Genomic DNA, 14,510 nt, shown 5'->3' with positions numbered 1-14,510 from the left:
CATTATGATGTAGGTGAATATTTAAGAAGCATGACTTTGATACGAAAGAAAAGACAAGTTACCTAATTAAATACTACACTTTACATTGGTACAGAAAGATAAATTGGGAAAACTTAATGACATATTATTAAGTATTTGTTTTCAGGCATATCATCAAAAAGGTTAGCGGATGCATGCCTGAACTAAAATTGCTCATTGTTGGCTATTTCATCTGCAATAACTCATTATTAAGCCTCTGAATGGCATAGCCTTTTATGTCTGCTCAAGAAAAATTGCATTTAAATAGCATTTATTAGCTAAATTTTTATAATTATTTACCTATTTTCATAAAGCTCTTTTCATAAAGAAGATGCTTACATCATTAAAGAAAGTAAAATATTAAAAAAAATATTTAGGCTAATATACACCAAATGACACAACTCTCATATTCGGATAAAAACAGTCATGTTACTTGAATTAAGGACAAAAATTTTACTTGAAACAGATTCATATAGCTGATGGTCAAATATATTATAACTATATATTAAATATTTCCATTAATAAAGATTATACATAAACTTTTATCAATATTTTTGTCACATTCTGACCCCTATATACTTATAATTCTGTCCAATTAAAGAATTAGTCCAATTAACTAGTTACTTATAATTAATATCATATTAATTGTTTACAAATAGGAAAAATATGCAAACATTTCCCTCCACTTGTTATTAATTTTATTGTAAAGTTATACATCATATTTTTACAGCATTTAGTACAATCTGAATAACTTTTGGCCACATCCATTACAATTTTGATTGAAGGGGAAAGGCAATAAGAGAGGAGAGAAAACTGCAGACTTTCCCTGTTGATAACTGTACTAGATCATACACCCTGTCTAAAACTGGTATTTTGTTTCTGCCCATTTTTTTCCTTATATCCAATTATTTGTTCAACAAATTTTCCTCACTGTTTTCTTGTAATTGATTATATTGTAAATTTGCTCAAAACATCAAACATGATACTTCATAATTATTTTATGGCCTATCTCACAATAAATCATTATTCACTAATGTTCGAATTAATGGTGCACTAAAAACAGAATTATCTAAAACTTGTATTTTTCTCCAGTGAAATTTCTAAATTACCTCTTTCAAAAAACATTTCGTAAAATATAAACATTTTATTTTCTAAAATGTTGACTACCAATGTTAAACATTAAAAATTTGATGAAAATTCAATCTGGTAGCTTGTACTGAATACTTAAAACACCTTTCAAAATAATTGAATTATTTAAAATTAGTGCTTCTTGACATTCACAATTTAAGTAACAACTGTTTCAAATGAATAAAATTCTATCTTTGATACTGATGAGTGCAGAAAACAAAAAAATGGGACAAAAATGCAGCAATTCGTGAAAAACCACAATTGAAAATCCATTATTTTATATCATTTTATGCTTTTTGAAACAAAATATATTTTAAAACATGCTTATATGACTAAAAGTACCTGTTTTCTATGAAAATATCAAGTAAGGCTTCTGCTAGCCACACATTTTTTGCAGATAAATCTCCACCTGTTTGGAGGGGAGATAAAAGTGATTATTTGCCCATTAATATTAAATAAAAATAATTAAAATGCATAAACTGTGATTTAATTGCGAGATTTTGTATGAGAAGAATAATGATTATGATTATACTACGCAAACTATAACTACTAGCTTTTCATGCACATATGCTATGCATTAAAACCACACTACAGAGAAGCATAACAAAAAGTAATATACATTTCACATATTTGTGTAATACAGTATTATCTATAGTATTCGTGTAACTCAGAGTTTCTTTAACTGTGGGTCGCGACCCCCAGTTTTGATATTTCTTTAACTTATTACATTATAATTACCAAATATTTTTACACAATGTATTTGAAAATAGATAATGATAAGACAATACAGACAAGACAAAGAAAATAGATAACAATAAGACAATACAAAGAAAAATCAAAAACATTTCGATACATTCTTTTTATAATATAAACGTTCAATTTACTTACTTTGCACGTGACGCTGTCATTTTCTCTATTACTCATTTAAAGATTTAACATTGCTCTATGTCTTAAAATTAGAAATTAATGTTAATGACCTAAAACTGCAATAGTATATTACAGTACACGTGAAGAAACTGACAGCTTCACTCACGCGTGTGTCAGATTTTCGCAATGCTTATGGAGTTCCACAAAATGTTCATAAATATTATGGGGTCCTTGGGTCGTGAAAAAAATCTCGATGATAAAAAGAAGTCGTGACTCAAAAAACTTTAAGAAGCCCTAATCTAACTCTTTAATGCCCAGACATAAATAAATGAGCAAAATAGAAGTCTATAACAAAAATGATAGATAATGAAATATTCATAGCATTAAAAAAAGAAAGAAAATATAAAACACATATGCTTATAATTGGTAATTTAGACTAATTTTTTCATCAAAGTATTGTAAAAATGTTTACATGCTGAAGTCTTCAGTTAAAATCTTGCTTTGGCACTTTTAAACTAATATAAACATTAAATGCTTTAAACTGCAACATGTTCTTAGCATCATATAAATCATATCCCAATTATTTTAACATTCCCAACATTTATGCAATTACTCTGAATAAATTAGCTGGAAAAAATTTAATGCACCTGTTCTCAAGAATTTTATAAAATGAAAAAAGAAAAGTACAAACCTGCAATCTGTCGAAGAAGATGATAACATAAACCATCTACAGCAGTTACTGAATTTTTAATCATTTCTTTTATAAGCCAAATTAGCTAAAATATAAAAAGGCACATCTTAATTCCATGAGAATCAAGAAAACAAAAATATACAGAAATTCAGATATATTAACACAGAAACTAAAATTTATGAAAATAAAATGACTAACTTGATTTCTACAAGATTCCTGTAGTTTGTTGAATTTGTCCAGAATTATTTGAGTTAAATGATTAAGAACTAAACTTAAACCATCACGGGCCAGATAAGTTAAATCACGATAATACTGTAGGGAAGGAAAAAATATCAAAATGAGCTTATAAAAATACAAACACTAAAATAGAACTCTACATCAAGAAAAATTAAAGTGAAGAATTTTAAACAGCACATACATACCCCCCCCCCACACACACATTTAAAAAAAAAAAAAGAAAAAGGGAAAAGAAAATACATCCAAAGGGACTTTTTTTAACATTTTGTGTGTTACCTTTATTAATTAAACATCATGTTCTTCGCACTTAAAACATAAAATTCAGTTCAAGAGGAATATCGCAAAATAATTTTTAATTCAGCATATCTTTAGAGTTTCCGATACACAGTCTCAAGCGCTGGAGATAGAAATGAATTTTCTGTATAACGCTGCCATTGCTCGCTTTCAAATTCTCGAGTTTGTTGATCAAAAATTCATTAAAGTTTTACAAAATATGAAATCAATAATAAAATAAATTCTAAATTTCAAATTTTGGCTTCCAGATGCCCATATTCGCAGTAGGATTACATCATTCAAAATTTAATGGCTCTAGGTATCGTTGTTTTCTCACAACACGAGAAACATACATACATTTATGCAGATTCTTTAGTGTTTAATTTCCTCAAATATTATACAGGGCAATAATATTTGGTGGCAACAGTTTGAAAAGTGAAATAGACATTCAGAGTGATTTGATGCAAAATCACAAAACAAAAACTATAGTCCTTCAGGGACAAAGCCCTTTGGACTCAAAATACAGCGACAGAAAGAGAGAGAAAACAACATTTTAGAACAGAATGTACATCAAAAGCTTAATAATTTTCTATATGCAAAAGCATTAAAGCAATTAAAAGCATTTTAAACTAAAATTTAACAACACATGACTTTACTACTAATTGTTATTTATGCATGACACGAGTACAAGTTCTGCTATAATTTATGAAAACTGCAAAACCCAAATGTGAATCAAAATGCTTCAATACAAAGCATAAGAAGGTCAAATAATAACATAAATGGAAAGATAAATTAATATGGACAATGTTATGGTTAAAAATACGGCAAAAATTTAACAAAACAAAGACTATATATGGGGGGAGGAATATCATAATTTCTGATTATGCACAGCTCATATCCCAAAAAACTATACACCTCATATCCCAAAAAACTATCAACTTATGGCCAAGTAATTTTTTACCAACCTGATATATGAAAGGCAATAATAATAATAGCCATTTTTAAAATGGTGTTGCACTAATTCCATAAAAGAGTTATCAATCAACGAAATTAAGAAAGCAAGAAAATATCCATAATAAAACACTTATCTTTTTCAAGAAATCCTACTGTAATTTTTTTTTGGGCAATGTTCTCTCAATGTATTTATTGTTCATGCCCAACAACTACTTGAAACAGCTTAAGAAAACATCAAAGAGTTTCAAAAATTTGGCATTGTGCATGCACTTAACAATCTGTTTTTGCTTTAAAATTGAGAATTAAACAATCCCACATTCTGACACTTCGCTTGCACTTTTTTACATTGCATTTTCATAAAATTTAATCATTTAAGAATTAACCCTTTCCGACATGCTACTTTTTAAAGTTGGAATTTTACCAAAAAAATTGTAGGCAGTCTATTTAAGCCTAGGAAAGTATGCAGGTATAATTTTACAAAGATTGCACAAACCGTTTCCATTTAAAGGGGGGTGTCCGAAGCGAACACACTCAGCCGCACGAGCTGCGATAGGTGAGCATTGCTGTGAAGCATGCATGTATTACAGTAAAATACTTTGTCTATGATTTAAAAACAGTAGAATCTGATCTCTGTAGCAGATTTAGCATAATCCAGGGTGCATCACGGGGAGGCCTGCTACTCTAGCCCCCCAAAAAACTGGAGAAAAAAAAGGAAACTCTCTTTGCTTCGGCAATGCCGAGGCCTGTCTGAACCATTTACAAAATTTTAAAATTTATAAGAAAAATAATTAAAATACTATAATATTTACAATCAATTATTGACTAGAAAAAATAATTCTTAAATATACAGTCAAAAGTCGTTAATTTGGACACCCATAATTCGGAATGATCTATAATCCGGACCTCAAAACTAAAAACTTTCTGCGCATGCTCTGCGTTGACACATGCGCATAGGCGTTTACGCGTGCGCGTAAGACCTTTTACGACTGCGCATATGAGTGTGCGCAAGTGCAGAATACGTTTTCGCGTGCGCGTTTTATGTATAATGGACGTATAAGCTAAAATTATCTAATTATCTATTTCAGTTAATGTTGATGATTGCGTTGTTCCTTAATTTTCGAATTGGATCCGGCTTATTATTTTTTGCAGACTTTAAGAGCAATTTTATAAAAGTAAGCTTAAACTTTCGATTATATCAAATAGAATTTCCTATATATATTTGTTAATATGTAAAGGATCTAAAGCGAAAGTATGTTTTGAAATCCGAAATCTGTTTATCAATTTCACGCTGCTCGGGGGGGGGGGGGACACCGCAGCGAGCGCGTAATGAATTGGAAGTTGATCTGTCAGCACTATCCTTATCTTCAGAGCAGATGTTTTTATTTTATTTGGCTTATAATTCCTTACCAAATTAGTATTTCATCTCGATGTGCTCCATCTTTGATATGACTTAAAACAAGTTCCTCATCATTATAATTCGCTTCCGATAGCGAAGAAAGTGACAGAGGTTAGTGAAAACGAAAAAATTTCGATTAACAAATTAGTCGGTGTTCTCGACACAGCAATTATAGGACTTGAACAGCGGAACTTTGTAACTGAACAAGAAATTATGTCTGTTTAATAGAATTAAAGAGAAAGTATTATCACATGAAACGAAGCAAAACTTAAACAACTTACATTGAAAGAAATGTTTAATAAAGTAAACAAATAAATATTAAGCTTTTTCTTTTTGCAAATTTTGATACCCTTTAGATCATAATTGTTCTTTATTTCATAAATTACGGTTTTGTATTTTTAATTTTAGAATTTTTGCATGCCATCTTACGAGATTTAAACTGATGATCTATAATCCGGAAAAATCGATAATCCGGAATCGCCGAAGTCCCGACGAGTCCGGATTAACAACTTTTGACTGTATATACAAATAAAAATCTACAGATATCAAAACTAAGCAAACTACGCATGATGAAAGCAAGAGAAAAAAAAGGTCTGCTCTCACTGAAAATCAAATAGCTAAGTGAAAACTAAGCACCTGGGTCTTTAAAACCAAAAACAGAAAAGAATAAAAAAAATATGTAAATAAATTTGCGCCCTCAGCCTCCCCCATGTTTCAAGCATGCGATCAGATTCTATGACTCACTCCCACATGACAGGTGCTACCAGTACAGTGTGTTCAGTTCGATCACACCATACACTGAAGCCTTCACTATATCCAATATTTCAAAGATAAAAATTAAAAGTAATACCGAATAGGCAGATTAGCACATGAACAACAAAATAATATAAAGATTTTTTTTTCATTCATATTCTTTATATTTAAAAAAAATCTGAAACATTTCTTTGAAAAATCAGCGTCTTTAAAAACAGAATATAGGTCAATGTTAATGATTTGCTTGTGTGGTGCTGCCATATATTATTCATAAAAGAGATTAAAAGTAACCATTAGTGTAGTTTTCGTGATATTTATCGATTAATTTCAGTGTCTAAAGAGGGAATATTTTTGGTGTGTTCACACCGATCACACTGCGCTGGAAAGGCTTAAAGTATCATGGAATGTGAACTTGTGCATTTCCTATCATTGGCCAAACCATCATATTTCAGGAAAAATACAATGTTCTCCCCCCCCAACAGCTGGTTAACTCCACAGTCTCATAATGATTCATTACAAGAAATAGATACTCCATGCAAACACACAAACATCAGTTAAAATAAAAAAAACATTAAATTTGGAGGGTTACACTCGCATAGATACCTTGGGTCTACATACATACATACATACATACATTTTGTTGACATCATGAGCTGCCGCATAACTATTTTGACAACAAAGTGCATTCATTGCCTTGTGAACACTTTTCTGAATGAAGGGGGTGGCAGATAATCAGAAAATAACCAAGAATTTTTTCACATGCCTCCTTTCAAATGGAGGTGTTAGCATAAGCAATTGCTTTAATCGTAACTACTATTTAAGTTAAAGATGAAATTTCTTTCAAAAATTTTATAATATATAAAAAGATATGAACTACTCCATTTTTAGATATTTTTCAGCAAATGACAGAATTTCACAATGAAGCCACCATATAAAAAAATATCTTACCCTTGGCCCATTGCTGGCATCAATTAAAATAGCAATTAAAAGACCCAGATTGACATCATCATGACTTTGAGAATTTTTACATACCTGAAAATATACAATAATGAGACACACACAGAAATATAAATAAATGATAATATTATAAATAGCAAATTAAAACTAGAAATACCTTTATAATTAGTTCTTCATCCCCCCCAATTATACACACTAGTTTTGTGGTGTGTGTGATTTTTGGGTACCGTATAATTAATCACAAAACTAAGGAATTAAAAATTTTTAATCTTTCTCTCCACATGAACAATTTGCATAATCAAAATACAACTGCAAATATTTAACTCAAGTTCATTTATATAATACAGTTTAAAATTCTCCAACTGTGTTGTCATAGAATCGCAGAATCCCAGTGACAAAAATATTCATTTTTTTTACATATATCTCTAAGAAGTATATTGACATAGTAAATTCAAAATAAATATACAAATAAAGACTTCCTAATCTCAGAGCTAAACTTCTTAATACACTGGTGGGCAAAAATTAAGGACGAGACGGTTTTTTCAATATAACTTTGTACAAAAGCTTTCTAAATCAACACATTTAATACCGTAAGATCCCCAATACGTAAGGACATGAGTAATGTAAGCAACACTTACTAAAAGAGAAATCAGAGGGATAAAAAGAAGCTTTATTGAAAAAGTAGCATGGAGCGCCATGCAGACTGAAGGCCGAAACATCCCTGTGATGGGTGTCCAGCAAGAAACATCCGGTCTTTAATAGGGAATATGATCTCCCCTGACTGGCTAGGCAGGTTTCACAGCGTCTGCCCATGCTGAGAATGAGGGTGTCAATGAGTTGTTGAGGCATTGCTGTCCATTCGTCTTGCAGCGCCAATCGAAGCTCCGGAATCGTTACTGGTGGTAAGGTACGAGCTGCCAAGCGTCTGCCTAGAAAATACCATACATGCTCGATGGGATTGAGATCCGGAGATCGTGCCGGCCAATCCATACGTTCAATATCCTCACCCTCTAAGAGCTGTTCGGCAGCTACTGTGCGATGACATGGTACATTGTCGTCCATGAAGAGGAACTGCGGACCCATAACGCATCTAAAAAGATGCACATATGGAAGAAGAATCTTGTTACAATAACGGGTCCCGTTGACTGAACCTGCGACGAAGATGTGAAGGTCTGTACGACTACCAAGCATGATGCCTCCCCAAACGAGAACACCGCCACCTCCATACCTGTCCCTTTCAATGATGTTTGAGGGATGATTGCGGCTTCCCCGCTCTCTCCAGATGAGTATGCGATGAGAATCGCTACTCAGACTGAATCTGCTCTCATCTGTAAAGAGTACTTGTCCCCATTCATTGTCTCTCCAATTCCGGTGTTCCTGGCACCACAGAGAACGCCTTCTCCGATGGGCAGGCGTTAGAGGTACACACCGTACAGGGCATTGTGCAAACAGACCACCACCGTGCAGTCTTCTGGCCACGGTAAAACGCGATATCGGTCGTCCAGTCACCTGTGTCATGTGTCTCCCGCCTGTTTCTTCTGGCCTGTAAGGCAATATACTGGTCATCTGTGGGTGTGGTTCCTTGTGGACGACCACTACTAAACGCCCAGATAGCTGTTCCTGTAGTTTGAAATTGTCTCCAAAGTCGTGAAACGATGCTGTGAGCAATTCCGAATTCTGCAGCCACACTTGTCACACTGCGGCCTTCCTCCAACTTCCCAATGATTCGACCTCGGGTAAAAGCATCCAGATGTCATCTAACAGATTGATTATTTGCCATTTCTCGCTGAGGCAGCAACTCGGTGTGATTTTAACTGCTATACGGCGTGCAATCTCTTTGCCAGAAATACTGATCTTACACCGACAACATGCTTTATACTACTCAGACACTCCCCCATTATGCCCACCTGCATATCTGCGCATGTGCTACCTACATCACCTTACTTAATCTCCTGATTGGTCTTTCTGTCCGCTCTGCCTCTTCGTTCAGCTGATATGCTAATTTTTCGACTTCGTCCTTAATTTTTGCACACCAGTGTAGATATTTACATATTAACACCACAAGAAGGAGGTGAAGAGTACTTACATGAACAGACTTTGAATCCAGAAACTAAAACAAACTTATGTGATGCTGAAGGATAACACACGGAGGTTTAGGCTACAAGTGAATTAATGTAATCTGTTCTAACAGTCATTGACAGTTTTTTAAATACTGCTCGTTACTGTTCATAGAGAGGAACCATCCTCTCTATCACGCTAATATTATTTTGGAATAGACTCTCTGTAATACTTCATAAGCACTAAACATTGTTGAAATTAAAACAGGGTGTTCGCTTACACGTCAAACTATTACACTACCAGCGTATCATGGACTCTAAAGAGACTACTATATTCTAAAGTATTCATTTATTTAATAAAACATCACTCAGGTATATAACATACAATTAATCTTCAATAAGCCTAACTAACTACAGAAACATATTTTCCTAATTCTATAAATTACCTTGCTGCCTCTCTCATGAAACCAAACTAACAACAATTATTAGTGGCCAAAAAGTAAAAGTAATAAGTATTGTAAAATTATAAGTATAAAATTAAAGTAAATACAAAATACAAACTACATTGTTTTGAAATCCAACATCCTCCCGCCTTAAGTTGTTGGGAAACAACTTAACCTATTTGAAATATTAAAGAAAAACTTAAATGGAAAAACATACAAGAACTGAATTAAAGTCCAAACATTTATAAGTCTAGTTTTTGGATAGTCCTGACTTGTCATCCGCTCTTGGTTTTTATGCAGTATACTTCTGACCAATTTCTGTATTACTGGTGGTGCTTTTGATGGAAGAGAAGGAAAATCACTTTCATCATACGAGTCATTTTTCAAACAAGAATTTACTGAACGAAAAGGATTGGCTCCTGCATATATTCCATTTGCTAACATTCCTGGTGTCCATAAATCTGATGTCGAATAATCAATCACTGAGAAAGGACCTGCTTCAGAATTTACAACGTCTGGTATCATTAATGGTATATTTCCACCTTTTAAACCAAATAGAGGCCTTGAAGAGAGCATCCAAAGTCAGTTACTGCAAGTCTAGGAGAGGAGGCTTTAAACCAAATAGAGGCCTTGAAGAGAGCATCCAAAGTCAGTTACTGCAAGTCTAGGAGAGGAGGCTCCGTACTGGAAATCTAATAAAGTACTATCAGTCTTTAAATCTTGATGAGTAATATCATTTTGAAACAAGTGCACTAAATCTTCAAAAGCTGAGTAAGTAGTCGCAATGCTCTGTGACCAGAAACACCCATTCCTTTCAAATATTCTTTTAAATTGCAATTGTATCTCTTCATAAAAAGAAACAGTCATATTTCTACCACATTCATCACTCAGAAGATGAATAGGAAAGACTTGTGGATAATTGGTGAAGGCACCAGGAAGCAAAGCTGTTTGATCAGCAAAAGCAAAATATGTACATTTCAACTATATTTGAATGGGGCCACAATTTCTTTTTTCTGACTTTATATTTTGTCAGTTCAGTGAAAGAAAACTCGCCAATAATTCACGAAGAATTTGCATATAGATAAATCTTTTTATCCAAGTAATCGATGATATCACTTTGTCATAGCTTGAAAAATAATAATTGTACCAACTTGATCTGTAATGTCTGTATCCATTATTTTTCTTTTCATCAGTTTTGCGGCTACAAGTGTTTAAGTAACTTAGAGATCAGATAGAAGAGTGCTCATCAGATTTTGTTTTTCTCTTTTCCTTAGCTATAGAATGCTCATCAATATTTTGTTCTGTGACAGGCCAGTTAGATGATGATTCTAATAACCAAGTGGGTCCCTCCCACCATTTGCTTGATAACACTTGTCTAGCGGAACATCCTCGAGAAGGCAAATTAGCTGGATTCTGGATCCCAGGAAGGTGTGAATGCGCATCTGTGACATCATCTATTATTTCCAATTCAGCCCATTGTTTAAAGACATCATCATAGGTATCAAATAATTTTTCTGAATTCAGCTTTTTTGTTGAGACTTCAAGTCTTCTTAGCGTTATATCTTTCTTGGTTGGGAGAGCCAAATGATCGTCTTTTCATGGTAAGGCAACTTCGTACCGCCCATCATCTTTGATTCGTAGAGTCTCTTGAAAATATTTCTTCGTGAGAAATTCTTTTCCTTTCGTGATTTTACTTCGACTGGATCAGATATTCCTAAGATGTCTAAGGAAAAAAGGTCAGAAATATTGGCATCTTTCGCAAACATTGTTACAACCGTCATCGCCGTATCTTCAATTTCAGCATTCATTGATGTTTTACCGATCAATGTCAGCCCAGATAAGTTTCTATGGCTACAATACCACTAGAAAGTACCCTTTTTCTGTCCACAAAAAGTCGACCACCCACATCTACACCAATTAAAAGATCAATAGGCCCTGATGAATCTTCAGTGTCATAAAATGGTATATTCATAGACTGGAGCTCTTTAATCCATGGCCCATTTAAGGCAGAAGGTACAGCATCACAAATTGTATTTTGCTCATAAATATCAAAAGTACAAGTAAAATTATCGTCTAAACTCTTAGCTTAATTTTGCAGATATTATACACATTTTCAGGTGTTCGTTTTCCTCCAAAAAGGGCGTGGCTTAAAATCTGTCGTCTAGATGGTATCAGGCCTAGAATAGAAATTAAATCCTTCCTTAAATATGGTTTTTGCGATCCTGTGTCATATAAAACTCGAACACAAAATGTACAATTATTTCCAATTATTTTTACTTTCAGGGTTTGCAAAAGTACTTGTGGTGTGTTGCTAATACTAGAAAGATTTACAGAACTTTCTTCCTTGCTAGTTTCTTTTTCATTGCTGTTTAACATAGGCTTCTTAACATTTGTTTTATTTTTAAGCAATTTTAAACACATAATTACGCTGTGATTTTTATGGCAAATTGCATATTTAACAGAACTCCTGCATTTATTTGCACAGTGACCAGCCTTTAAACAGCGAAAGCAGTGCCCTTTATCTTTTAAGATATTTTGCCTCTCAGAAATTGTCATTTTTGGAGCCTTAAAACAATTAAATGAATCATGTTTTCTGTTGCAAAACATGCACTTCTCAGCGGGAGAATCAGTACTCAACAAACTTGCTGTTGTTGATGGCCGATCGTGAACAGTTTTAATAGATTTAATCCCACAGGTTACTTCGTTCTTCAAACCAAAACCAGCCATAGCTAAACTTATGCGTTCTTCGGATTCTACTTCTTATTTCAAAAAATTTTAATAAACTGTCCAGTCTACATTTTGGGTCTGGACCATGGTCATCATTTGCACTTCTTTGATAGGCTCTTAAAAATCCTCAGGCAAGCAAGATTCAACTAAAGAATAAAGCAATGCAGCACTTTTATCTGTAGTGATACCAAGGATTTCCAGAGCATGAATTTGTTGTTCCATATTATCATATAATGCACATAAGTTATTACAGGAATTACTAGAATTTGCATTTCTCAGGACCAATTTCAACAATTCTCTCACATAAACTTCCACTCGCAAGTCATTTCGACCAAAACGAGTCTTCAAACATTCTATGGCCTTGGGATAATTAGGAGATGGAGGGGGAAAACTTTCTATAACCTCCCTTGCACACGAACCCTCAACAGTCACTTGTAATAAATATTGAAATTTATCACTATAAGAAATCGTAGTATCATTGTCAATTTTTTCAAACTGACTCCAAAAAAAATAACCACTCCTTAATTTCACCATCAAATTTTCGTAATTCAAGCTTTGGAAGTTTAAATGTATGTTTACATACATTCTCATTAACAGATTCGTTCAAAATTAAATTTGAAGTACTTACATTTTGTAGATTCTGAAGAACATCTTTCACTTTAGTTTCGATTCTAACAGCCTTGTCACGATAATCTTCAATAACATCGAATTCCGTTTCGATTTCGTTTCCGGACAGTGTGGTAAGATAACGTACATGTGTATCTTCCAAATGCTGAACTTTCGAAACAAAAGCATTAAGCTCCGACTGTAATTCAGAAGAATTTATCTCACTTTTCTTTAAAATTTCTTCTAAAACATTGAAGGCGTTTGTAAAAGCAGCTCTGTGAATCTTCCTTTCAAGTTTAATAGCTTCTTTAGCTTCCATTTTTATACTTTAGAATTCCAAACTAACGTCTCTTATGTCCCGCCGAGGGTACCAATAAAATGTTCACTTACACGTTCAAACTATTACGCTACTAGTGTATCACGGACTCTAAAGAGACAACTATATTCTTAAGTATTCATTTATTTAATAAAACATCACTCAGGTATATAACATACAATTAATCTTCAATAAGCCTAACAAACTACAGAAACATATTTTCCTAATTCTATAAATTGCCCTGCTGCCACTCTCATTAAACCAAACTAACAACAATTATTAGTGGCCAAAAAGTAAAAGTAATAAGTATTGTAAAATTATATAAGTATAAAATTAAAGTAAATGCAAAATACAAACTACATTGTTTTGAAATCCAACACAGGGATCTTAATCTTTCAGCATTTCCCTAAGTATCTGTAAAACAGAAACACTTCATCCCATCAGATAGGAGTGAACCACATAGCAATTAAAATTAAACCAGTAAATAATTCCAGTAGAAGTTTCTCTGCCCTATTTTTTCACTATATAGTCTAAGGACCATTTAAACAACAAATGCCACATGCTCCAAGTCGATCTTTTTTTTTTTTTTTTTTTTAACAAAGCTACCACATCTGTTTGCAACCTACAACAAAAGGCCTTCTAATAATTCATGCATAAAAAGTCTTTTTTTCAAGTGCATGCTTGTTCCTTAGTAGGCTTGTACATCTCATCGGAATAGAAAGCATTCTCTCCCTGCAACATACACAGAAACAAAAGGATCCTTTATCCACAATCTAATTGTTTAACTTTTAGTGGCACCTGTATTTTACAACTCAACTCCTAGTTTCTCTAAATTTCCTGTCAAGAAATCCACAACATTTAGAAATAACATAACATTTAGAATCTCTTTATAACAGTTTATGAAAATTGCTACACCATGTAGAAACTGTCAGAACTAAATGAATTTGTTGCACATATTACTTCCAGTAATACCAAGTAATGATTAAATTTACAGAGCAATATAAGAAAATTAAATGCAAAAACCAGTACAAAGCTGTCATGAGCTGCAATAAGAGCTTGCACTTATTATGGCATTGAATTAAATAGG

At 33.1% G+C, this 14,510-nt stretch overlaps 1 protein-coding gene across 2 annotated transcripts in view; it reads right to left on the bottom strand.

The window, feature by feature from the left end:
- Positions 1 to 14,510, bottom strand: part of IntS3 (integrator complex subunit 3) — a 136,938-nt gene that overhangs the window by 93,637 nt on the left and 28,791 nt on the right. For both annotated transcript variants that reach the window (XM_035353568.2, XM_035353569.2), the window contains exons 3-6: positions 7,266 to 7,349; positions 2,903 to 3,016; positions 2,705 to 2,789; positions 1,489 to 1,555 (exon numbers count right to left, since the gene is read on the bottom strand). In XM_035353568.2, the coding sequence (XP_035209459.1) occupies positions 1,489 to 1,555; positions 2,705 to 2,789; positions 2,903 to 3,016; positions 7,266 to 7,349 (350 nt within the window). The remainder of the gene's footprint in view (positions 1 to 1,488; positions 1,556 to 2,704; positions 2,790 to 2,902; positions 3,017 to 7,265; positions 7,350 to 14,510) is intronic.

Source organism: Stegodyphus dumicola, chromosome 2, assembly GCF_044657685.1.
Source record: "Stegodyphus dumicola isolate Sdum_Otavi_A_Nest chromosome 2, ASM4465768v1".
Taxonomy (NCBI): Eukaryota; Metazoa; Arthropoda; class Arachnida; order Araneae; family Eresidae; genus Stegodyphus; species Stegodyphus dumicola.
Note: the sequence above shows the minus strand (reverse complement) of the source record. Positions and strands in the feature narration are given on the sequence as shown.